Source organism: Harpia harpyja, chromosome Z (genome assembly GCF_026419915.1).
Source record: "Harpia harpyja isolate bHarHar1 chromosome Z, bHarHar1 primary haplotype, whole genome shotgun sequence".
In the NCBI taxonomy this organism is placed as follows: domain Eukaryota; kingdom Metazoa; phylum Chordata; class Aves; order Accipitriformes; family Accipitridae; genus Harpia; species Harpia harpyja.
In genome coordinates, this window is record NC_068969.1 from 79,000,063 (window position 1) to 79,025,341 (window position 25,279).

Genomic DNA, 25,279 nt, shown 5'->3' on the forward strand with positions numbered 1-25,279 from the left:
GCTGTGTATTGTTTTTTCCCTTACTGCCTGTATATGTCCCTGCAATTGTAGCATTGCCGTTAGTAATAGTAGCAGCCTTTTGGCATGTCGAAGCCTACGGAAATGCAAACTGAGCAGAAGTGCATGTTGGCAAATTGTGACAGCTCGGGGGTGAGGACTTTCAGTTATTAAAAGCAGAGTGCTTTAGTGGGTCTTTTGCCTTTGGAAAAAAATGTCAACTCCGAAGGAAGTCCATTACAGAACAAAGAATATACAGTAGTGATCATGTAGACTATGGGTTTCTACTTAACTGCTTGCATATCTCAAAGCAGTCTTAAAGTTACAACATGAGTACCTTTTAAAAGTAATCCATAAAATGCCACTTTGGATCTGGCACGTGATCTATTAATTTGATTGTTATAAAAGTGGAAGAATATTTTGGAAACCCTCATGGTCTTGTAAAATCTCCATCCCTTGTTAGCTGAAAAATGCTGTGTTCTGCCAGGACTGGGAGCCAAAGTAAGATCTCTTTCAGATAATATTTAAAGTTAGAAATAACAGTAGTGAAATAGAGCTCCATATGGAATTTTCACGTAGTTACCCAGGAAAAAAACAGGAAGTTAGGTTTTAATTTTTTTGTGAAACTGTGACTCTGTTACAAAGATCTTTAATGACGCAGAAGAGGATTGATACTGATGTCCTTCATTGCAGGCTGGGCACCGTGGGTTTGCAACCAGTCATATTCTTAGAATCTTTACTTTTTGCTTTATATTTTAATGCATTGTTTCTGCATTTGGTTACTTTTAGTCCAGGTGTGAATGTTGCTCTTAAAACCCTGCCAGCCACTCTTGTGGGATTGTTTGCCCATAGTACTCCTGTGTTGAAGAGGTAGTTCAGTAGTCACAAACAGGCGGGTGCTAGCAGGTCATGTAAATACTGTACAGTCCAAGGTGTTTCCTTGCAGATATGTGCTCAGAGAGAAATAGTGGCCTAAGATAATCAGAAATGGTATAAAGCACAAGTATGCTCTATGGCCATCAGCATCTACTGTAGTGAGGCACCATTCAGCTGCTATATATTAAGCCTATTTTTGTTAGCTGTTACTATGTGGTGAGATGAACCGTTGCTGGATGAGGAAGCAGCAAGATTGCCAAGTAGTGATTCCTCTGTGGCAGCAAGCTCGGATGTTGAACCAAGATACTTCTGTTACCATGCTATGTTAGGAAATCACTGGCTTACAAAAATGTTAAGGATATAGAAATAAAATAAAACAGTGGAGATAAACTATTTAGATATGGTTGAATGTCCAGGTTGCAAATGTAATCTTGTAAGAATCAGGAAATTTTGCATTCTTGAGGCAGAGTCATGGGTATTAAGTTGTTTTTTTCAGTTTTAGGCAATGTCATATTTTGACCACAGAAATAACATCATACGTTATTAGGCTACTAGTTCAGGCTTCAGTATTTTACTTTATTCACGTGTGTTGGCTACATCTGTTTCAGTGGGCACTACTTATGTGGATTAAGTCAATCATTTGCATAAATGCACTTTTAGATTGGGGCCTTATTTTCTATATTTCAACCCTGGAAAATTCTATTCACCTACTAGCCTGCAGAAAGTAAGGATTTTAACTGGGTATGTCAGTGCCAACATTTTAATTATATTCTTTCTTTTGTGGCCAAAAAATACTTTGTGACTGGTCCAGTAAAGTCATGACAGTTTCATGAGGCCGAGATGATTGCAGTCAAAATGCTAAAGACAGGAGATTTTATTTTAATCATGATTAGGTGAGATCTTCTTGATATGGATTTCATTGCTTTGAAGTTGCTTTATCTGCATACATTATGTTGTGATCCAGAGAAACGGCTCCATATAATTAAAATAAAATCTAACACCTGTTAGTTATCAGCTGAAATAGTTTAACTATGTCTACAATAGTTAGATCTATCCAAGGTTTTTATGCCCTTTTATTTTTTATGTGAAACCATCGATTTCACAGTTGTTTTCTTTGGCAAAAATGGCATGTTTTACTCATGTACTTTTGAAGGTTTGCTGCCAAACTCCCCATGAAATTAATTAGATAATTTTCATAATGCTTCCCATTCAGAAGCTTGTAATCTAGTGATGACTGATGTGAATTCTCCAGGACACACCATAAAAGCACAATTTAATTTTTACATTTTAAAGACTGAGTAATCCTCTGAAGTTTAAATTTTGTCAAGGCAGGACAAAGGCTGCCTGCACTCACTACTACCATGAGTGTATCATGTATCATACCTGTGTAGAATTAATGACAATTCATTGCCTGCTGATGAGGGACTTCTGTTCAGCTCTCCATGCTGTGGAGCCCTGGGGTTGTGCTTGGTGTTGGCACTTGATGCCACACTGTGGGGGGATGCTGGGGGGCCCTTTTGGGATGGGCAAGGGATGCTCCTGATGAACATCATGTGCCTGCCCTAAACTTGAGGCTGATAGTGCCTGTGCGTCACTGTTCTTCTAGTATTGAAATGTGTGGTTAGCTGTTCTCTCATGACAACAGTGTCTACTCCTTCACTGCAAGATCAAGGCATGCCAGCAGTTATTGTTTAGGGAAAGCCTGATGCCTGCAACTAATTTTAACAATAATTTGGGTATTTGCTGAAGGTGGTCCTACATCACTACACCGGCAATAGAAAAACTGTCATTCACTTAAACTTTAAGAAGTGTTGGTGTGAATTTGGTTTAACTCACTGTGTCATCGTTCAGTCATACTGTCTTTCTCAATGTAGTCAATACCTTAGTACAGCTGATGTTTTTGTTAGAAAAAGATGTTGCAAAATGAATTTTCTCCACACTTTTATACCCCATCACCAGCAGAGCTGTGTTTCGTAGCTGAGGTTAACAGGCAGCCGGACTGGTGCCTGAGCACCCCGAGGAAAGATTACTCATGTATCTGGGGATAACGGGTACCAGGGGCAGCTGTAACTGGATCAGTGGCCTCAATATTGATTACCCTGATCAGAAAACTGTTGCCAAATTTATGCCCTTTAATATCATTGGTGGTGAGCAGCTGTGATTAGGACAGAACTAAATCAAATAACTTTGCTGCTTTGTGTGAGGTCATTTTAGGTATTACCTAAAGAGTGGAAGGAGATTACATATAAGTCCAACCTGTGTGTTTTCAATGATTCAAATTATCAGCCACAAAAGTATTACAGTTTAAACCATGACAAGAAAAGAGTAGATATATGCTGTGATACTTTTAATTTCTTTCATTGTATAAATAATCTTTTTCCATTGCCCATGCTGCTTTAATGGAGTTTAGTTAATACACTGTAACCTTATTCTATGGTTGAAAAGCACGTGGTTTCAAGACAGTGCTTATTGCATTGAGTCTTCCACAAGGAGAGTAAAATATCACAAGTGGGCACGAATATCGAGCAAAGAGCCATGGTCTGAATATTCTGGACAACAACAGTTTGGTTGCAAAGTTTCTCAAGTTCAAGGCAAGGGAAAGGCAGGTTCAAGGCAAAAGGAGAAAGCCACTCTTGGTGTTCTCAGTGACCTCAATTTGCTTTGGCAGAGGACCATTGGGAGTAGATAAAATTTTGTGAGTTAAATGTTACAATTTTAGCTAAAGAAAACAGATGTGATGATTCAACTTGATTTATTTGTGCCATATGCAGCCTTTTTGATCCTTTGAACACTGTAAAGCTCAAGATTGATCAGGGTTATAGTACATGAGTTCTTAATGTAGCCAATATTTTAAATAATAATAATTACCCAATATTTTTAATAACTTCAATTACGTGTATCAATTACATTACAAATATATTACACTACAATATAACAGTTTGAGGGAAATGTAGTTTAAATATAAACAAGTATTAGGTATTCTCATTTTTTAAAGAGATTTTGTCTTTATCTTGTGTTAGTAACTTAATACACCTTATGAAACCATTGCAAAACTCTTTCTACTAATGTAAAGCTGAGATCACACTATCAAAAACCAATTTTAAGTCTCCAAAGCAGGGACAAGGAGCTTTAAATTAGTATTATTTTTTGTAGTAATCAGTAAGAGTGCATGAGTAGGCAAAGTTACAGCACACAGATGTGTCAGCTGTAAATGGTAAAATACCAGTAAGACAACAGCAATCTGTTCTGTGTTTTTTTTTCCCTAGAATCAGCATTTTATAGTTCTGTGTGTACATAATATGCATGACCTTTTGTGAAAACTACTGACAAATACATGATAGTATTAGCATAGAGCAAGTGCTTAGGAGCCATACTGACAGATGCCTCAGAAATATCCATAGAGAAAAATGGGTGTAGAGCATACTGTTGTCAACCATGATGTCTAAAATTCATTGATCAGTCTACAGTATCAAAAGATTGGCTAAAAATTATGACACTTTGAAAAATAGCGTAAGGGGCTTTGTTTTGGTTTAGGGACTCAAGAATTTTTTAGGGTACAACATAGCTTTTTGTATTTTTCTCTCTACAGCTTTTCACTGAAACTGGAATGTACAGAAATGAAAGCTGAAATATTCACATAGTTGTTTAAATCCCAGGAGTTAAATTTGAGAAAAAAGTAAATATAATGAGGCTTGCTGTGAAACTAACAAGGCCACAAAGATGGCATGGAAGACCTGCACTAGATCTCTCTATAGTCTATGGTGAAATTTTGGACAAAATTTTTTCATTTTCTGGGATGTAGGTTCAAGAGCTAGCAGTCTGCAATAGCAGAGACAGTGCATAGGGACTCTGCGGCAGCACTTCAGAAGAAAAGCTGTCATTTTTCATATATTTAGGTATGTATGTACTTGATGTGTATGACCTTGACAAGATTTCTACATAGTGAAGGTTTAGTGTAGGGTTGTGCTGGGAGCACTCTACAGTTTGAGCTACATAAGAAGAGAGAGGAACTACAGTGAATTTGCAAAGTCTGTGAGTACCTGCTGTGAAGACCAGATCTCTAATGATGTGGAGATGTACTGTAGTGCAGAATAACATCCATAAAAGAAGTTTTGCATGTAGTGAGATGGTTCTCCAGCTGCTTCTTTGTTAATAGGAGTCCATGAAGTTCCAACATCAGGACCTCAGATCTGGCAGAATGTAGGTGAACAACCATCTTACTGCATCAAAAGTGACAGCAAACTGTCTGTTCAGTTTCCCAAACAGTGAACTGGGATTGCATCAACATCTGCCCTTCTCAGTGCTTATATGTAAAACAGGGCACAAGAGAGAAAATAGGGCAAGAGAAGAGCATTGGGGAGTGTTGGCTTCCAATACAGCAGCTGTCAGGACTGGCCAGAACAGCTACCACCTATCTTCTACCATTGCTATTAGTCCCCTTAGAGCAGAAAATGTAGCTTAGCTGAATAAAATTCTTACATTGGCTTTAATACGTAGGCTGAATTTTCTAGTTTGTATCTAGTACTAAAATTGAGGGTTAGACTTTCTTTCTAAAACACTTTTCTCTCCTTTGTTGGCTTGTGAGAGCTTTGTGTATAGAGTGTGTTAAGGTTCTCAAAGGGAAAGTTTAAAAATTGTAAAGTCAAACTCCCAGAAAGTCAGTATCTGAGTATTGCTTGTCAGCTTAAATTGGCCTTTCCACACTTTACTAGAGTACAGAGGGACAGTCACCATTCTCTCATCACAGGGCTTTCATGCCACTGAGCTTACAAGATAAGCAATATTCTTCAAACAAGTGATTTATTTAGGGTATCTTCTTCTATCAGTGGGCCCCATTTTTGTGGGTTTTTTTTCCCACATAATTTGGGCTTTGAATAGAATATAGAGCTGTTAACTTCCCCACATTGTGCTGCTCATACTGTATTAATTCTTCACAAATATTGATGTCTTTTCACACATTCCTGGGGAAATGTGATCCAGTTAACACAGTTTTTAGTGCTAATTTTGAAAAGCCCAAGACTTTATATAGTCCTGTCTTTGCCAGCATTCATTTTGTCTACATATTCAGAACAGTTTTCATCGTTCTTGGTTAGGGTTATCTGACGAGAACTTCCACCAGTTTGCACTCTGCCTCTTTCAGTTTGTTAAGGACTACGTTCATACTCACATGACCATACACATTTTTAGTTTATTTTACCTTTAGTTTACTCATTATCTTGTAGGCATGAAATCCACGGAAACTGTAGTATTAGCTGTTCTACATGAGAAACAATAATATTCTCTCCTGTACTTCTTTGCCTGCTTTACTATGTGTCTTCCACTCTTACCAGTAAGATTTCTTCAGCAAAACTATTCCTGCAGGCAGCGGCCTTCACTAGTGCTTCATCTTTCAACTGTATTGTGCAGCGTACTGCAAAAGAATTTGTTTCTCCACGTGTTAGCTCAGTCTCCTGTGCATCAGTCTTCTCTAAGTCTTACACTAGCTTGAGTATTTCTGAGTTATGTTAGCAGTGTCTCGAATTTATCTTTTATTTATAAAGCTAAGACAAAATATGTACATAAATATAGAAAGAAAAGGATTTTCTTTCAAAAGTAGACACGTTTCAGTAGGATGGTCTCTAAAGAAATGCAAATCCAGCTTCATCCAGTGCAATAGTTCAGATGAAACAGTTGCAATGTTTGCCTTGAGGTCTTTTCTGAGTACTAGTTGTTAAATGAAGGATGTGTTTTAGATTCACAGAATCACAGACTGGTCGAGGTTGGAAGGGACCTCTGATGGTCATCTGGTCCAACTCCCCTGCTCAACCAGGGCCACTTAGAGCTGGTTGCCTAGGACCACACCTAGACATTTTTTAAATATCGCTAAGGAGGGAGACTCCACAACCTCCCTGAGCAACCTGTGCCCATGCTTGGTCACTATCATGGTACAAAAGTGTTTCCTGATGTTCAGAGGGAACCTGCTGTGTTTCCCTTTGTGCCCATTGCCTCTTATCCTGTCACTGGGCACCACTGAAAAGAGCCTGGCTCTGTCCTCTTTGCACCCTCCCTTCAGGAATTTATATACATTAATAAGATCCATGAGGACCCCTGGGTCCTTTTCTGCCAAGCTGCTTTCCAGCTGGGTGGCCCCCAGAATATGTTGGTCCATGGGGCTGTTATTCCCCAGGTATAGGACTTCACACTTCTCCTTGTTGAACTTCATGAGGTTCCTGTCGGGCCATTTCGCTAGCCTGTCAAGGTCCCTCTGGGTGGCATAGAGACCCTCTGGCATACCAGCCACTCCTCCAGTTTTGTGTAATCAGCAAACTTTCTGAGGGCACACTCTGCCCCATCATCCAGATCATTGATAAAGATGTTAAACAGGACTGGACCCAGTATTGACCCCTGGGGCACAGTGCTAGCTACTGGCCTCCAAATAGACTTTTCACCACTGATCACCATTCTCTGGACCCAGCCATTCAGTTAGTTTTCAGCCACATCACTGTCTGCTCATCCAGCCTATACATCAACAGCTTGTCTATGAGGATCTTAGGGGAGACAGTGTCAAAGACCTTACTGAAGTCCAGGTAGACAATATCCACTGCTCTCCCCTCATCTACTAGGCCAGTCATTTCATCACGGAAGTTTATCAAGTTGGTCAGTCTTGACTTCGTCTTGGTGAAGCCATGGTGGCTACTCCTGATGATTGTCTCATCCTTAAGTGTCTGGAAATAGTTTCCAGGGTTAGCTGCTCCATCACCTTTCCAGGGATTAAGGTGAGGCTGACCAGCCTGTAGTACCCTGGGTCTTCCTTGGGCTTCTTGAAGACAGAAGTGACGTTTGCTTTCCTCCAATGTTTGGGCACTTCTCCTGGTCGCCATGATCAACCAAAGGTTATCGAGAGTGGCCTTGCAATGACATCTGCCAGCTCTCTCAGCACTCATGGGTGCATCCCATCAGGGCCCATGGACTTGCTCAGGTAGCAGGTACGGAGTCAACTTAATTAACAAATAACCTCATCTCCATCAGTGATATGGAATTTTTGTTTGAAATTACTATAAATAATTAAGGCAGATAATTGTATCAGTAGTTTAGGTCATATTCTCTACCACATGACTGTCTCTGCCTCTTCTCAAAAATCAATAATCTGGCATTTCCTGTTTAAATTTTACCTCTTCTTGACCTTAAATTACTTCTCTAAATAATTGTTTATTTCCTTAAACGTCATAGTTATGAATAAATATTTTCATTTCTATAAGAAATAATTAATTCCACTTCCCACTCCATACCCCTGTTCTTCCATCTTCCCTGTGAGCTTGCAATCTGCAAGCTAACTTTTGTGAATGGTTGAAAAGGAACAGCTTTACCCTGCCTTGGAGATGTGGTGATATAGAATTTGGGCAGGGTGCAGGCAGCTCAGTTCAGGCTTATGGTATCACAGACACCCAAACAGTGTCTCACTTTGGCAGTGGTAGATGTGGACACTTGGTGGATGAGGTGGGGTTGTTCTGTCCTTTGAGCTACAGATGGGTTGGATTACTCTCCTAAAAGCTGAGGTGGTGGTCAGTGACAGGACGCTTAAGAGGCAGTAGACGTTTTAAGTACAGGAGTCCTGTTAGAGAAGACGACCTGCCCTGGGGGGAGCATGTTCCTCCTCCCTGAGAAGCTAACTTTGGACAAAGTGGAAGTGGAAATAATACTTAGCTATAAACAGTTTTAAGTGTGTAAGTTTTCAGTATGTATGGCACAGGGAAACAGAAGTCCTTAGGCTGTTGTGTGTAAAAACAGGAAATATGTAGACTGGCTGATATGAAGTGGGATATCACTACACCACTTAAATTTTATTTCAGGAAACAATACGTAAGCTTCCTTTAAAAACAGTCAGGGAAAGGCAAGAAAAGCCATTGTCACCCACATACAGATGTTTTCTATTTTTTAATGTAAATAAGGAGCTTGAAATGATGTGGTTTATTTTTAGAAGAATTTATATGAATCCAGACAACCATGAAATATTAAAGAAACAGCTCTATTATATCCTGTGTCATAAACAGGTGAGTTTGCCTGAAAATTGTTTGCAGCTCAAGAGTAAGTTGTTGTACTACTTGTAAAAACAGACAAGAGTTTGGAAATGACACAAGCCAAGTGATTTAGAGCTGGTGAAAAAAGTACCTTTTCAGGGAAAATTTGAGCCAAAGAAAAGTCCCTTTTCCTGCCGAACAGTTTCAAAGCACAGAATCCCTTGACCAGGCCTAATAAAGAAGCTAGTGTCTCCTGTGCATCAGTGTGAGAGCACTAAAACGAAATAGACTGTCTAAGAATGCAATAAATCATATTGGGTCATTGCACTAATGATCAGTTTGGGCCCAGACTCCCATTAGCTTGTCTGTAGGAAAAGAAAACTAGTAAAACAAGAAAAGGACATACAGAGAAGCTCTTTGCAGGTACTTCCTTAAGCTTTTATTGTTGAAGGACACCCTTTAGCTAATTTCAGACCATTAAAAAAAAATCTATTTGGTGATTAGTAATCAGTGGATAAGAGCAGAAAGCCCAAGTGAATAAAGCCATAAATACCTAAATCCTTGGGGTAACAACCTGTAAAACTGTAAAAAAGCATTGCTTAAGTGACAAAAGATAGCCTCTGGTCACTAGAAGCTTCAGCACTGTTGGCACTAATCCATATTCATATATGGAAGGCATATTTTTAGTTCCTTCTAAAATGCTATCGTGTATGGTTTTGCACAAGTTCAGGCAGTTAAAAAAAAAAAAAGCCTTTTCAGAATTACTTGATTTTGGGAGCAGTGTCAAGTGATGCTGCAGTGTCTTCCTGAAAGATCTGATCCTGTGGACCATGTAAGAATCTCTCTTGGTACTCAGAAATACATTGTGTTGTTGGCTGGGTTGGGTTTTCTTGTACAGGGTTGATTCACCTGTGTAGAAGCTGTATATACCCATGCAGTCAGGTCCAGAGTTTGTATTTTGACTGTGTGTCTGTAAGAACTGGAGCTGGTGTTGATCTGAGGAGAGCAGATGTTAATCGTGTTTTTCTCAAGCATTCTGTTGACCGAATAGGCATCTCTCATTGTGAGAAAAGGCGGTAAAAGGCTGTAAATCTGCCTGCTCATTATGAAAAACAACAATAGGTGGATTTATGGAGAAAAAGCAACTGTTAGGCTTAGGTAGCCTGTGTGCGTGAAAACTGAGTTTTACAGTGACTGGATATTGCTGCTGTTATTTTTGAGAGCAATTTAGTTCTAACTTAATCACAAGAGATATTGTGCAGGCAAGGAGAGTCAGAAACTTTAGTTAGCCTGGATAGCATGTCATGATAACACAGTTGTATAAAATTTGAAGTGTAAGCATGTTTTCTTTTCAAGAGTAGATTTTTAGATCGTTACTTCCTAACCTGATTTTCACCGTTCCTTCTGTATGGACGCTTCTTTCTTGTTTTATGTTCTCTGTTAGCATCCCCTGTGCCCACATACCAGATTTGTTCTTTGTCTCACGTACACAGGTGAGTGTGCAAGTATGTACTGACACCTACGGACTTCAAGCCACTGAGCCTAAGAAACAGCAAAAAAGTATATGAAGGCATGCAACATAGCATCAGGAAGCAAGACTTCTCAGTACAACCACATAAGCCATAACCACTATGAGGAAAATTATACAGGGCTTTTAGATGAAGTAACTGGCCTTTCTCAGTAATTTTATAGAATTTTAGAGAGAAATCTATAAGTTTTAAACAATGGTGGAAAAACAATGTATAGAACTGTTTGTTAAATACTGTAAACTGATTTTAACAACTCTGTTCTAAAAATATAGTTCTCTTTTGTAATCTGTGTGTTCCAGATACTTCCTCTGTGTAACAATGCAATCTTTCCAATTCAATCACTATTACAATTTGTAGGGTCTTAATACATATGGACAGTGTTGGGATGAGGAGAAATCCAATAACAACAGAAAAGTTTATTCTGAATCCTGCTCTTAAGACTTGTTTTCTAAGGAAGAAGAAGGAAAACTGTCTAAGGCTTTCTGGCATTTAGTGTGGTCTGCTCAGGTCTTCTTCCGTTTTTCAATTCTACTACATTGTTATTAATTTGGAAAACGTTGCAACTACAGTATGACAAGGACACAGGAGCCTTAGGTCTATTATAAACTCATTTAGGCTCCCATGTTGTATAGCCTTTCAAACAATGTGTTGGGAACTTCTTGTTAGGATATTGGCTTTAGTAAAGAACTAGACATGATATAGTAGTGTGTATGTATGTTGAGTGCATAGCAATTTCCACAATGTTTGCCTCACTGATGCTTAAAAAGAAGATCTTTGAGTATTACTCTGTTCCACAGTTTTTTTTCTTGACAGCATGCCTTAGGCAGTAACTAACAGTAAGAGTTTTAGGCAAAAATGTTTCTTACAATGTTATTTATTTTCTTTTTTTTTTCCTTTTAAGTCTGAACAGCCCAGTCCTGCCAGTTCCAGCTCCAGTTCCAGTTCCAGTTTTATACCATCTCAAAACAGCAGACAACAAGGTACCAACAAAGGAAAAGAAATTTAAAGGAATGTATGTGAAGGGGGCAATAAAAACAGAACTGGTGGCATCTCATTACCACTTCTCTGCTGTCATTCACAGCCTGAACTGGCCACAGTTTTGCTTTAGAGACTTTTCCTCGGGTTGTTTTCAGATGTGGCTGTAAGAGCAAAATAAAGGGAAAAAATGTGTATCTGAGAAAAGGGTGTGAAGGGTATTTGTTTTGAAGCACTAAATTCATGCCAGTCACTTATCAGTTGCTAAACTCAAAAGAGCTTCTGTTTCTGACTTTGTCCTTTTGCAGGGTTAGGTAGCATGGCACCTGGCTCCATCTGAAGCCCTGCTCAGGAAGGTGTGGCTTCCTATGGGAAGCCCAACGATGTGTGTATGTGGACCCTTTCAAAGGGCTGTGATCTTCCCATACTATTGGGAAGTTTTAAGAGCATACAGTATTTGCTTTAGATACATGGCATGGGAAGATGATGGTTAGACTTTAAGTTTGCATGTTGGTTTTCTGGCTAATAGTTACGGTTTACTTGGAACTCAGTAAAGAAATGCATTTTTCTTCCCAGAGAACTTGCCAAGGCAGGTTTTCTGTAAATAACTTGAGATTCATCCTATGTGATCTATTAAATTACTTAGTTCCTGCTTGGCCTTTTTACCTGGCTTTATCAGATTGTACAACTGATAAATTCTTAATCAACTCTTGTTTTGTTCTTTGGATCAGGAGCATTAGAAAAGCAGCTTTTGACTAATTAAAATTGCATTTGTTTTATCCATTTATATTCCTCTGGTAGACTCGATTTAAGGTGATGAAAATACATTAGTCCCTCAGGTAGACAATTTTTAAATAGATCTTCACATGATGTATATCTGTCCTACTGCCTTTCTATAGGTGACTAGTACTGCTTTTCTAATGTGTTCTGGCAGTGTTACTCCAACTGAAAGACAGCAAGAGCTGAAGTGAACTGTGGTTGATGACTGGCTTCAGGCATTTCATTTTTACCTGAGGCTAAACAGAACCCCTTCTTGCTGAAGCCCCATTTTTGCTCTCATGAAAACCTCATTAGTGGTGTGACCTGCCCATTAAAAGCCAAAAGATTTGGATACCCTTTCCTGTATCTGTTACCTTATGTTGGTCAAAAACCGGTTGACTTGATGTTTTCTTCTGAGCAGACTGGATCCATCCATCTCTTGTGGGTCATATACAAGACATTTCACAGACTGTCTCTCAGTTTTTTTTGAACCTTCTCAAGAATAGATAGGAGATCGTTCCTCTGATATGAACAACTCTGAAGTGCAAGTGGTATATATGTCTTCTCTTTCTTGCCACAGTAAATAGTGATTACTGCTTCTTTCTGGGAGTTCCAGTTAACTAAATGCTTTCATTACCCAGGCTGTGCATTTGCATATCAAAGGGATGAAGCACCAGGCATACTGTGGCATGTTGACACTGTATGTTGTGCTGTGGTCAGAACCCATGCTTTTTTCCCTAACTAGAAGTTACTTGCCAGGGCCATTGCTCTTTTTCTGTTGCGTTCAAACTCCAGTGCTCACTCAAGTGTCAGAAAACCACAGCATGAACTTTTTTCACCTCTTTTTGTATGAGCAGTGGGCTAACCTAAGGTTCTTCAAGTTCTTTTGCCCTTGGGGCTTACACTGATATTTGTTTCCCTTACCAAGAGCACTTGGGCAGCTCCTAGTTTTCAGTTTCTCCTTAACTATTCTGACCCTTTAGGAGATAACAACTTCTCAAACACTTAAAAAGGTTGTTGTGGAATTTTAAGTTGTTAGCAAGAAGCAGAAGACTAACAGTGACATCACTATCAGTGCTAGAAAAAAAAAGACCTAAAAATTAATGCTTTGCTGATTGTTAGGAAAGTCCACTGAGAAAGTTAGCTAGCTGGGTACAAAATGCCTATTCAGAGTCCCAGATGTGGTCCTACATTAAGAGAAAACTTGTCTGAATGACAGATCGTTCAATGCCTATGGGGCTGTCAGTGATAGATGTGTCTCAGGAGCCCAAGTTCCTTTTTCTCCAAGAAAGAGGAATAAGCCTGTTGGCAACTTAAGACACGACCGTCTGATTGTCCCAGAACACAGCAGCAAGGGAGTATCAGGGGATGAAATACCCCCCTGCTATACTTGGAAAAAGGACAGAGGCAAGAATAATGAGTTAGCTTAAGCTTGGGAGAGCAGGCTGTGTAGGGATCATGAGGAATGTGTGCTGGTTTTCTTTGTGCTTCCATTTAAAAATAAAATCAAGGACTGATGTTTTGGGTGACTTGCAAGCATAGCTACCAGTTTCCATGTTGTGGAGTTACATGCTGGTGTTTTATGCAAGATCAGCTATTCATATGTCATACTAAATTTCATTACAAAATTAGGTTTTGGTTGATTATTTTACCTTTCCTCCCACTGACCTTTACCTGTGCTCTTTCAGCAAGAGTATCATAGAATCATAAAATCATTTCGGTTGGAAAAGACCTTCAAGATCATCGAGTCCAACCATTAACCATGCCCCCTAAACCATGCCCTGGAGTACCCTGTCCACTCGCTTTTTGAATGCCTCCAGGGATGGTGACTCAACCACTTCCCTGGGCAGCCCATTCCAATGTTTGACAACCCTCTCAGTAAAAAAATTTTTCCTAATATCTAACCTAAATCTCCCTTGCCTCAACTTGAGGCCATTTCCTCTTGTCCTATCTCCAGACACCTGACAGAAGAGACCAGCACCCACCTCACTACAACCCCCTTTCAGGTAGTTGTAGAGAGCGATAAGGTCTCCCCTCAGCCTCCTCTTTTCTAGACTGAACAACCCCAGATCCCTCAGCTGTTCCTCATAAGACTTGTGCTCAAGAGTATGCTAATGCTTTCCTTTCATCTGTCCTTTACCAAGTCTTTTCTATTATTTTCTTCCTCCTTTATGTTGTGGAGAGGAGATGAATGTGTTCTCAGAAGCTAACTTTGGCCTATGGAGTGGAGTGAAACTCATCTGCTCTCAGTGCAAAGACAACCATCTTCAGTAGGACTTTGGTGGTGGTTGTTAGTGTCTTTGCCCAGTAAGGTGTCAGGAAACTAGCCTTTCTAGGTTAAGCCTAGCCTGTGGAAATACCCTTATGTTCTACCCTTTTATCTTTCTTGAAACATGGAATCCTTTTCCATATATTGATAATTTAGTTCTCTTTTCTAACCTTTTACCTCAATTCATTTAGCTCCCTATGCCATGTCTCTCATTCACCCAACCTCAACAGTCAAGCTGGCCAATAAGAATGTTTTCCCAAAGATCAAAATGGGCAAGTTCTTCCTTCATCCCTGTGCTGATGCTGCTGAGAGTGCCCTCTCTCTTCCCTTTTAAAGGGAATATGTTTATTACTGCTCCTATTAAAAGCTGAGGAATGAGTCCCATCCCTCCTTCAAGGGTCAGATAATTAGATATTCAGTCAGACTACAAGTTAGCATTTGCAAATAGCTGAGCATTGTCTGCCTGAGACCCAAGCAGAAACAGAAAATGGAGCACAGATCAGCGGTGGTTGTGTGGACAAGAAACACTTCAGTATAGCTCCTTTCCCTTGTCGCCTGTACAAGTGTCCGGTCCACCAGGAATTTGCCCATCAGCACCATTTGGGCTTCTTCCCAGCCAACCTTAGGGCATAAAAACAGAGCAGAGAAACCATTGATCTGAACCTGGCCAAACTGCCAATTTATGAAAATTCTAGTACAACCTTAGTGGTAAATCATTCTCAACATCGGCTTTGAAGTCACTCGCACAAAACTAGTCAAAATGCCTGTGACCTGAGCCTTGCTAGATCTGGAATAATCCATAAAGCCATTCCTCCCATGGAGGGAACACCCTGCCTGTTAGGAGTATGACCCTGACAGACAGAGGTCTATCTTCTCTTCTGGCAGTGATGAGGAACGACACTCCTTGACTCTGTTTCCCCATTAGCAAATAGAGTTGCAAGCTTCATCTCTGTTTGAAGAACACTCTGAGGCTCACTTCATTCACATTATTACTTTGTGTTTCCTGGGCTGAAGGAATTACAGAACCCTAATAGTAATTGCTGTTCCTGCAACCATCGCTAATGCTTTTACTTGCTGCTTCGTGTCTCAAATGGGCTGTACTTCAGAGTTAAATGCCTTGTGGCATCAGTCTTCTTCCTTCCCTCTTCTAAGCTGCTTTTGCCCATTCTTATTTCAAGCAGCTGTAGTTTTACATTTCCCAGATGTTAAACATATTCCTCTTTCTGTAACTGTCTTTTACAGCAAAATAAATTGAGTAGAATCAAACCAAAATCCCAAACTGAATTTAATGCATTTTTGTGAGCAAGTCAAGCTTTGTACCATGGAAAAGAGATAGCATGTTGTTGTGTGGGATTGATACACTTTTTACATATGAACATTGGCAAAGTGCTTACTTGACTTGAAATGGACCCTGAAATAAAGCTAACTATATAAAAAAGAGGAAGACAAAGACTGCCTGGGCCAGTATGATTTAGGATGATTCGTTAGACTCTGCTTCTCAATGCATGGATTAACCTAACAAATGTACTATTACTGATCAGTATGTCCCTGTAGATCTTTACTTACATATAATACCATTTGAGAAAGCAAAAAATGCTAAAACCCAGCAATGCAAAAGAATCTTGCTTCTGATAATAATAAAGTAATAGTCAATTTCTCCTGGCGTGACAGTATTTTACTTACTTCAGCTATGGTCCAGGCGGCCAATCGTGCAAACACTTGAACATATGAGTCAGTTCACTATCATGAGTAAGTGTATTGAAGCTGAGTTGTTCCTGTGAGTAGATGATTCATGGATAAGTCCCTGCAGCATAAGCCCCCGGTGCATTACTTCATTTGTTTAATGTTAAAGACTCTCCCCTCCCAACACTGTGCAGGGAGGGTAGTGTTCTATTATCTACAAAGCTAGGTGAATTGCCTGGAACACTGCAAAGTGAACTTCATGTGTGTATTTTATTGTCTCTGTTTTTTCAGGTCCACTGAGGTCTATAATGAAAGATCTGCATTCAGATGATAATGAAGATGAATCAGATGAAGCAGATGAGAATGACAATGATTCGGAGTTGGAACGACCTGTAAATACACGAGGAGGAAGCAGGAGTCACAGGTGAGTGTCTTGTGATTGCAGGTAGCCTGCTGGCCAAGACATTGTGCTTGTTAGTAATGAGGTGAGGTCTAATGAGAGTGCTGAGGTCTAAAGAGTGCTGAGTAACAAATGGGCAGAGAATTCAGACTCTCTTTTTAAAGCATATACATGTAAAACTGCCTCTCCTAAAAACTAACAGAATTAGCCGTTCCCAATACAAACTATTTCTGTACTAATCCATATGGTTATGATGATCCTCATTCATTTGACTTTCCTTGATTTCATGCCATTGTGACTTCACGGGAGTAGTCATAATTACTCTCTGGCATAAATGAAATAAAATTAAGTCTTTCAATTGCCGGATGAGCTATTCTGTACATAGTCTCATTTTTAAGATCTGTCTGCTTACTAGTTTTAGATTAGGTTGTTAAATTGGATCAGAATCAATGAAATTTGAATTTCAAGTAATTTCTGCAGTGCATGCAGTAGGTAATGTGTAAAAGTGCAGACAGAAGGTAGAGAAAGCAGACGTCACAGAAATTACTTTTTAAAAAAAACTTGTGCATGCTAGCTGCAACCTTAAGAGGGTGTTCCAAAAAGCATCTATTCTTTGGGCAGCTTGAAGCTCCATCTGAATGTTGTTGAAGGTTATGGAAAACCTGAAACAGTCTCTCTCGAACCTTTCCGTAACGGGTTCTTTATCTGATCCACAGGGTTTTGCTGTGAGTGCACAGCACCTGAGTGCTGTGTCAGCTACTGCTTAAATGGGAAGGTAATAGGAAAACAGTGATGAATGTCAGCTGCTCCCCCTGCACTTTAGCAGCTGGAATCAAGGAGAAAAAGACCAAGATGACTATCAGTTTGAAAATTTGTTCCTGTCAGTGATTATATAAAGGATTGTCTCAAGCTCAGTTTGTCTCTAAATGTGGTGATTTTGTTTCATTTTTTTAACAAAACCTTAAGACTAATGTTTCTCTACCTTCTTTTTATGCCAAATAACTTTTTTTCTTTCTTCCAACAAATAAATATTCCCTGTTGTTCCTAAGTAAATGAAAGGTGAGACTGATTAGGAGCTGAGCTTTTTCATGTGGCCTCTCCTGAGATACTAACTTCCTAAATTTTAGCCAGGAAAAAGAGTGTTATTTATGATGAGAAACAAGGAACTTTTCAGTGAAACACTTGTCCAACTGGGAAATACAGGTGTTTAGAAAGCTTTTAGAAGAGCAGAAAAGTAACTCTAAAAAACATTTTCCTTCTTCCATGAGGCTATGAACCAAGATACAGACTTGTTCCAGGACCGTTGGGAAGAGCAGTGTAATGTTGTAAATATCTAACCGTTTCTGTAATGTTAGCTGCTGTTAACCGGACATGTCATCTCAGCCAAATGCAGGCAGACAGCCTCGTTCTCCATGCTACACGGAGCTTTTTCCAGGGTGCAGCCCTGCTCAGATGCCTGTCTTCCATGTGACCTTGATTAATGATGGCTTGCTTAGCAAGGATTCTTTCTTAGTGTCCTACCTCAAAGTGCAAGCTCTGTTCACTCCTGTTAACAGCCCTTTGTCTGGAGGTGTCATCTTTTGGCTCTGTTTTTCCATAGGGTTAGTCTGAGTGATGGCAGTGACAGTGACAGCAGTTCAGCTTCCTCACCACTACATCAAGAACCAGCACCACCTTTACTGAAAACCAACAACAACCAGGTAAAGTCAGGGTTTGTAAATGCAGTCCTGGGGAGCTGATAATGACATTCTTATTACTTTGGTGCAGTTACTTAGTCTGTAAACTGACATAAAAGCTTTTTTTTCAGGAGAAGTAGTATTTGGTTTAGCAAATACTATAGAACAAAGTAATGTTTTCATCAATATTTTAATAAATGTGTCCTTTCTGTATGAATTAGCTTTGTAAGGGAAACAATGCAAACTGGCTTTACAGCATCAGTTGTACAATTGATATAGATTTGGGTTTGTATTAGCAGTAGACATGGTTCACATCAATAGGCTCATACTCAGGAGTTCATTCATTTCTTCCCCTCTCCCTCACCAGTGTTCATCTAGAAGATACAGGATTTTTTACTTCACTAGAAAACACAATAGCTCTTACTTCAGTATCAGAGTAATTGTTCCATATCTGTAAGAGCTGACTGTTATTTTTGAGGTAGGAAAGTAGAGTAGTTTTTCTGTTTTCAGAGAAAAGAAATTAAATAACCTGGAGCTACAAAATACATCAGGGACAAATCAGAATTAGAGTTTGGGAGTTACCTCACCCCCAGTCACCAATAAAGTAAGGCTCTCTAAATACAAAAATTAAACATAAAAGCTGATATTCTTTTTAAAAAAACCAGAATTTATACATCATTTGTCACTTATTTTAGGGAGCCATAATTCACTCCCAGTGTCAGTTGGATCATACACAAAGTAATCATGAAATTTACTGACTGGCAATAAATGACTGCTTACAGTATTGAAATAGTTAGAATAGTGTCTACATGTATTAACAGAAGTTTGTGGTTTAGATGGTGAATTTTATGGATAAGTTTTTCCTATATCTCTTAGGTTAACTTCTTCAATTATCTGACAGAAATTATTTACTTGTCATTGTTTTTCTAATAAGGTTTCCAATACAAGCTTAGTGACAGTGCAAAATCAAAACATTATTATTCATGTTGGTTAAGTTCAAATACACTGTGGAGTTAAAAAAACTAGCAAGTAGTTTGTACACAGGGAGAGGAAGGAGAGTCCATGTCCAGAAAGCATTCTTATTATCCACCAGAAACTCTGTAGGCTTTTCTTCTATTTTTGTAATTGAGATAAATTTTATAATTGAGCTGAAAATTTGAAATTTAGGGAAGCATTTGGAGAATTCAAATTGTATGGACCATAGCCACATTTGAAATCTCTGCTTGGTAGCATAGTGCTGCTTGCCAGGATGATGCTTTTGACTGATGAAATCAGGCTTGTGTTGACTGAGTCCATTCATAGAACTAAAGAGCTAAGACAGAGTTAATATTTCTGTAAGCTTCCTCAGATGTGATTAGTGCTAAACAAGAGTGTTTAAGATGTTAGATTTCAACTACACATCAAGAGCACTGTAAGGAAGCAACTTTTTCAAATATACTGTCTCTTTGCTAAGGCTCTATTTGAAACCAAGAATTTTCTTCCTTTAAAAACAAGAAGAGCATCTAAAAGGTACTGGATCCATGCATAGAGGTCTGGTTTTTTTCAAAACAAGGCTTTTTCTTCCACTTCCACTTCCACACAGCAGTAACTCCAGGGGCTGTTGAATTGAAGAACTGGGATTTTTCTTCGGAAAAGTGTGTTTTGCTTTCTGGCCATGCATCACTCTTGGCTTAGCAAATCTTTACATAAGGTTAACTCAGATCTGCAGTCACTTTCTCTATATAGGGAAATAGCTGCCTCCCTGCTGAATTCTTATGGTGCTGGTCAACCTGGTAGGCATATACTCAATTTTAGTCATTTATACTAAGGAAAGTAGAAATTGAAGGGAACTTACAGAAAGCTGTTAGTGATACTTCTTGCTAGTCTAGAACACTTGCTTTTACAGACCTTACTTCCTTGTTTTATTTGCTGAGTTTTGTCCTGTGTTGTGACTGTCCAGTGTGGTTTCGGAGATAATCATGCTAGTGATGTTAGTCTCACTTACAATGAAATGTGAAACAAAATCTCCCATCATCTGTGATCATTTATTTTCCTTTGATGTTTTTCAGAAGAACTGATCATATTCCAGGTTAGGCATGACATGGTGATTTTTTACTTTTTTTTGACTCTACTTTTAACTTTAGAAAATGTCTGTTGTGTGTGGAAAAATTGAAAGAATAATCAACAGTTCTGTTTCCCCCAAATATTCCTCACCTTAGTCCTAAAATTTTCATATTAAGCATGGTGTTCTGCTGCTTATTGACACGCTCTTCTTGACTGTGGTTCAGTATTGGATGAAGCATTCTTGGTTTGTATATGTGATAGTAAATGGCTTTGTATGGCATTGAAGGAAGGGTACCACATAAGTGCAAGAGAAATTACCATCCAACACTTTTTTTTTCAGTTACAACTCACGTGGTCATTTCAAAGACTATGTTTCAAAATTGCTATTGTAGAAGAAAAGAGACAGCATTGGGGAAAAAAAAAGAACAGGAAAAATATACTGATGATGTGACATTTCGAAGGCACTGGAGAGTACCTCAGCATCATTTTGTGTCTGCAAAATCAGACATCTTATCCTACCATCATACAAAAGATACAAAAAAAGTGTTGAGGAGGCTTTAAATGACATGAAATTAATTCCTTTAAGGATTAATAATATCAACATTACCTCATTCCAGCAGCTCATTTTCTGCTGTAACCTGCTTTTTTTCTGAAAAATATAAGTAGGTTGTATGGATTAAAGAATAAAAAGCTCAGTTTTGAGTTTTGATAACATTTTCCCCAGATGTTACATTCTTTGTGTTATTAATTGATAGTAGAATTTTTCATGTGTAATTGTATCCAGTGATGCATTTAATTTTTACAGGATTTTCTTTCTTTTCCAGATTTTAGAAGTGAAAAGTCCAATAAAGCAAAACAAATCTGATAAACAAATAAAAAATGGGGATTGTGATAAGGTAAATGACAATGAGGTAACAGTGAAGTAGTCCAGAATGTGATATTAATGTATTTGCTAAACACTAACCTTTGTTACAGAATGAAAATCTTAGTAATTAGTACATCTTTGCTTTGGGTTCCTTTAGGTGCAGGTTTTTTTCTTCTGTGCTATTTCAAAAGTGTTTTCCTTCTCTTCAATACATGTGGTGATTTGGCAAATGTCACCACTTGGGAATCTGCGATCTATTATTTATTTTATCTACTTTCTACCATGAGTTTGCATTGTGCTTCACAGATAAGTGGTAATTTTTGAAGAGGAGAATTCACAGCCTAGCCAATAAATCAATCAATTAAAAATATGTATATGTTTTCCAGAATCCTTTCTGAAGGCAGTGCATTAGGAAGTGGCAGTGTGATTTAGCATGTTAACTAGAATGGTATGAACCAACATTTAAGACTGAGAAAGACAGTTTTGTTTAAAATCATGTCAGCTGGCCATAGGTAAGAGCTCTAAGTCCTTGACTGAGTGAACATGGCACGATTTCCCAGTGTGGACAAGTTCCTCTGAAGGTTCATATTTTACAGGTATTAGCGTCAACTTTGTGATAATGTGAGGCAGGAGACCAAAGTTTCAGTATCTGTTGCTAGATTTTCAGTGGCCTGATCCATATGCTTTTTGGTTTCTTAAGCTGGGTGCCATATCTCTCTCTGCTTGAAAGAAAAAAAGGTTTCTGACAGCTCAGGCTGAAGGAGAAAGTTGATAATTGGGTGGAGAGGTGGGACATGTTTGACATCCCAGGAAGAAGGACAGTGGAATTTACCATTGGATTAATCTTTCTTGATCTTTCTCCCCTCCTACCTCCTTGCTGACACAGAAAATTAATTACGTAGCTTTAGAGAAAAAGAGGGGTTTGACTGTGAGCCTTTGGATTTGGGTCTTATGTGGAAAGATGGGAGATGTTTTTTAAAGATGCTGTTTTGGCATCCCCAGTCTGTTTGATGCTTTTTGCCACAGTTGAGATATAGACATTACCTTCTACAGCAAAGGACCACCTAATAAGATTTTCATTAAGTATCTAAGAAAACCCACAAAAACTTATATTTGGGTTGTATTAAGCTAGAAAAAGCTAGACCACTAAATAAGAAAATTTAGCTCAAAGAAGTTTTGAAATAAAATTTTCATTTGTATTGTTTTTGAAGACATCTGAAGTTTTTTAAATACATAGCTATGACTTAATTAACAAGTTGTTTATGGGGGGGGGGATTTGTTTCTAGGCATATCTCGATGAACTAGTAGAGCTCCACAGAAGATTAATGACATTGAGAGAGAGACATGTACTGCAGCAGGTGAGGAGCACTCTCATGCAATATCACAGCGTGCTCACTGAGATTGTGAAGTCACATCTATTTTTTTTTGCCTTCATCTAAAACTCTATAATAATCAGGTTTAATAACCTTCAGGTCTCTATAATCCGTACACAGCCCATCACCATTTTCAGTATAGTTCAGGGAATTTTTACACATACTTTAAATTGTGTTGTCACACTAAATGACAAATTTTTTAAAAAATGCCTATCTGAGCTAAATTTTTCACCAATTCTTTGTTACATTTCTCAATATACTGTATCAGTAATTATGAAAACAGGATGGGAGAATGGATACAGCTGTGCACCATGACATGATAAAAATCGTGTTGCTTTTTCCTGAAAACGACTGGCGCTTTCTCAGAAACAATTAAAAATGTTTTCTATGGCAAACAGAAAACATGGAACTCAAAGCAAAACTCACTTTGGGGAAAACCACAATGTATTTATTGAGTCTTCTGAAGTCATGGAACGAGTAAAATACGAAAATGTGCAAACCAAGAAGGCTCCAAATTTACTGAAAGGTTACACAATTGTAAGAACAAAGAATAGTATTCTTTGTTTTGGGCAGCATTGTCAGGTACTGTTGAATTACAAACTGCGAAGATTAAACAATAAGTGCTGTTAACAAAGCAGATGTAACTGTAGCACGGATGGTTTTATTAAGTTTAGCACAATTATGTGCCAGTTGTGGACATGTCGTAAAAAGGGAAATTTTTACCACTTCTGAATGACTGCAATCACTCATCAAATTTCTCAACACTTGGATAAGTGTGTTAAAAATATTTTGTAAGCCCCAGCATTAACCTGTTCCTTAATTCAGGCTCAATATTTTGAGTGAAGATGAGAAAACAATTGAGACATCAGTGAAAAGGAAGACCTTGGTTAAGGATATTCTTAGTTAAAGAGGAATTCTGACAGCTTTGTCAGATTTCATAAGTTACAATACATAACGATGCATATTGGTTATCTTTTATATTTAATGTACTGTTGTTTCCCAGGTTCCCTTTTGTCTACAAAGGGAACCAAAGCACACTTTTAGAATGCTGGCAGTGGCAAATTTGGGGGAAACTGCTGTGCAGGAGGCTAAAAGGTAGGAATTGCAACACCCTGTCCACTTTATATTATTCATTAATTCTTAGAGGGTTCACATAAAAAGTGAATCTAAAAAAGCCACTGTGTTGTAAATTCACACCCTATCTTTGCTTCCTGAGCACTTATTTTCCCAGTTATCCAAGGCATAGCTTTTGAATGGTTTCACTTCTGGTAGACCTCTGTAGCCAGTATTACGCAGCTACCAGCTATCAGTATGGAACTGCACCACTGTCCTAGCCTGCACAGTCTGGCCATAAATCCAGCTTTCACTGGGGCTGTATTGACAGCCTGCAGAGCATAGGGCTTAGGTGGTTTCATGTGAAATCTTGAAAAAGAAAACCATCTTCAAAACCTGTTATGCAAAGCAAAGATAAAAACATGCGAGAACCGTTTTTTCCCCATGAGGGTGGTCTAACAGTGGAACAGACTCCTGGAGAGATTGTGCTGTCTCCATCCTTGAAGCTTTTAAAATCCTGACTGGATAAGCCCAGAGCAGCCCAATCTGATCCCATGGCTGAGCCTGCTGGGGGCAGGGCTGGGACTAGAAAAACCCCTTCCAACTGGAATTCTTTTGTCATCCTAAGAAATATTTTCCAAGCAAATAGGATGGTTCAAATTGAATCCATAATCCTCTTGCTCATCTAGTAGCATTTAAGTGTATTTGGTGGGGAAGAAATATTCACCTTTGTTAGAAAAATGATGGGTTCATCCACTAAAGCTTCTTCAGTCTGATGTTAGAGTACTGTTATAATCTGCTTCATGGGAAATAACTAATATAAGGAAAAACTGTGTGAAAAGAGACATAACTGAGCTGGAAATTTGGAGTATCCTATTCTGAGTAAATGAAAGAAGGACAGTATATTCTTGGGCATTTTAAACTAAAGATAGACCTTTTCTTTTCTCCTGAGTGTATTTATCAGACAAGAGAAAGCATTCATTCGTTGACCTTCACCTCACAACTCTCATGAAGAGTATGATTTTAGTACTGTAGTCCGTGACTTCTCATAGCCTAGTGTTTAAAATAGTTAGGTTGATGTAGAATCAATGTGGCCTTGTTTTCTGGGGGACTGTTCTTGCAGATTGTTTCCCTTTGTTTGGAGTGTGTGTGCTGTTGATACAGCCCCAGTGAAACCTGGATTTATGGCTGGACTGTGCAGGCTAGGACAGTGGTGCAGTTCTGTACTGAGAGCTGGTAACTGCATAATACTGGCTACAGAGGTGTAGCAGAATTCAGTGGAAGAACTAAGTTACTTGCCAGTTGTCTGTTAGCCAGTCTGCACTAGCCTATGGTCTGTGTTGTTATAAAACAAATAATGCAGTTTAGTTTCAAAGTCTTTAATCCCTTAACATTCTGCAATTCATTAGTTCATATGATTTGATACGTTTACAGAAATACATTCACAATATTGAATGGATAACTTGCAGAGCATCAGTGCCTCTCTGCATTACGAATAAACTGTCATCCCATCTTTAATGTCTTTACTGCTTTACAGCTATGTAATTAATGTAAAATACTTCCAGTGAGCACAAAAATAAAAAAGTACAAAGCTGAGAAAGTTTTTAGAATGAATGTGAAACTTCTAGACCAAGAAATACAAGTATATAAACACTACAGAAGGTACAAAGGTCAGGAGAGCAAGGGGTAAAACTGTGGAAAGGGATGGTGGTTACTACATGAGAAGAGGGATTGAGTGCAAAAATATGCAACAGAAAACTGTGAATAGCTGCAAGAGTTTTAAA

General features: G+C 38.7%; 1 protein-coding gene across 4 annotated transcripts in view; it reads left to right on the top strand.

Moving 5' to 3' along the window:
* Positions 1 to 25,279, top strand: part of MLLT3 (MLLT3 super elongation complex subunit) — a 138,050-nt gene that overhangs the window by 107,181 nt on the left and 5,590 nt on the right. For 3 of the 4 annotated variants that reach the window (XM_052778511.1, XM_052778512.1, XM_052778514.1), the window contains 5 exons: positions 11,301 to 11,379; positions 16,377 to 16,509; positions 18,086 to 18,185; positions 21,029 to 21,100; positions 22,356 to 22,427. In XM_052778511.1, the coding sequence (XP_052634471.1) occupies positions 11,301 to 11,379; positions 16,377 to 16,509; positions 18,086 to 18,185; positions 21,029 to 21,100; positions 22,356 to 22,427 (456 nt within the window). The remainder of the gene's footprint in view (positions 1 to 11,300; positions 11,380 to 16,376; positions 16,510 to 18,085; positions 18,186 to 21,028; positions 21,101 to 22,355; positions 22,428 to 25,279) is intronic. The other variant, XM_052778513.1, reaches the window with a different exon arrangement.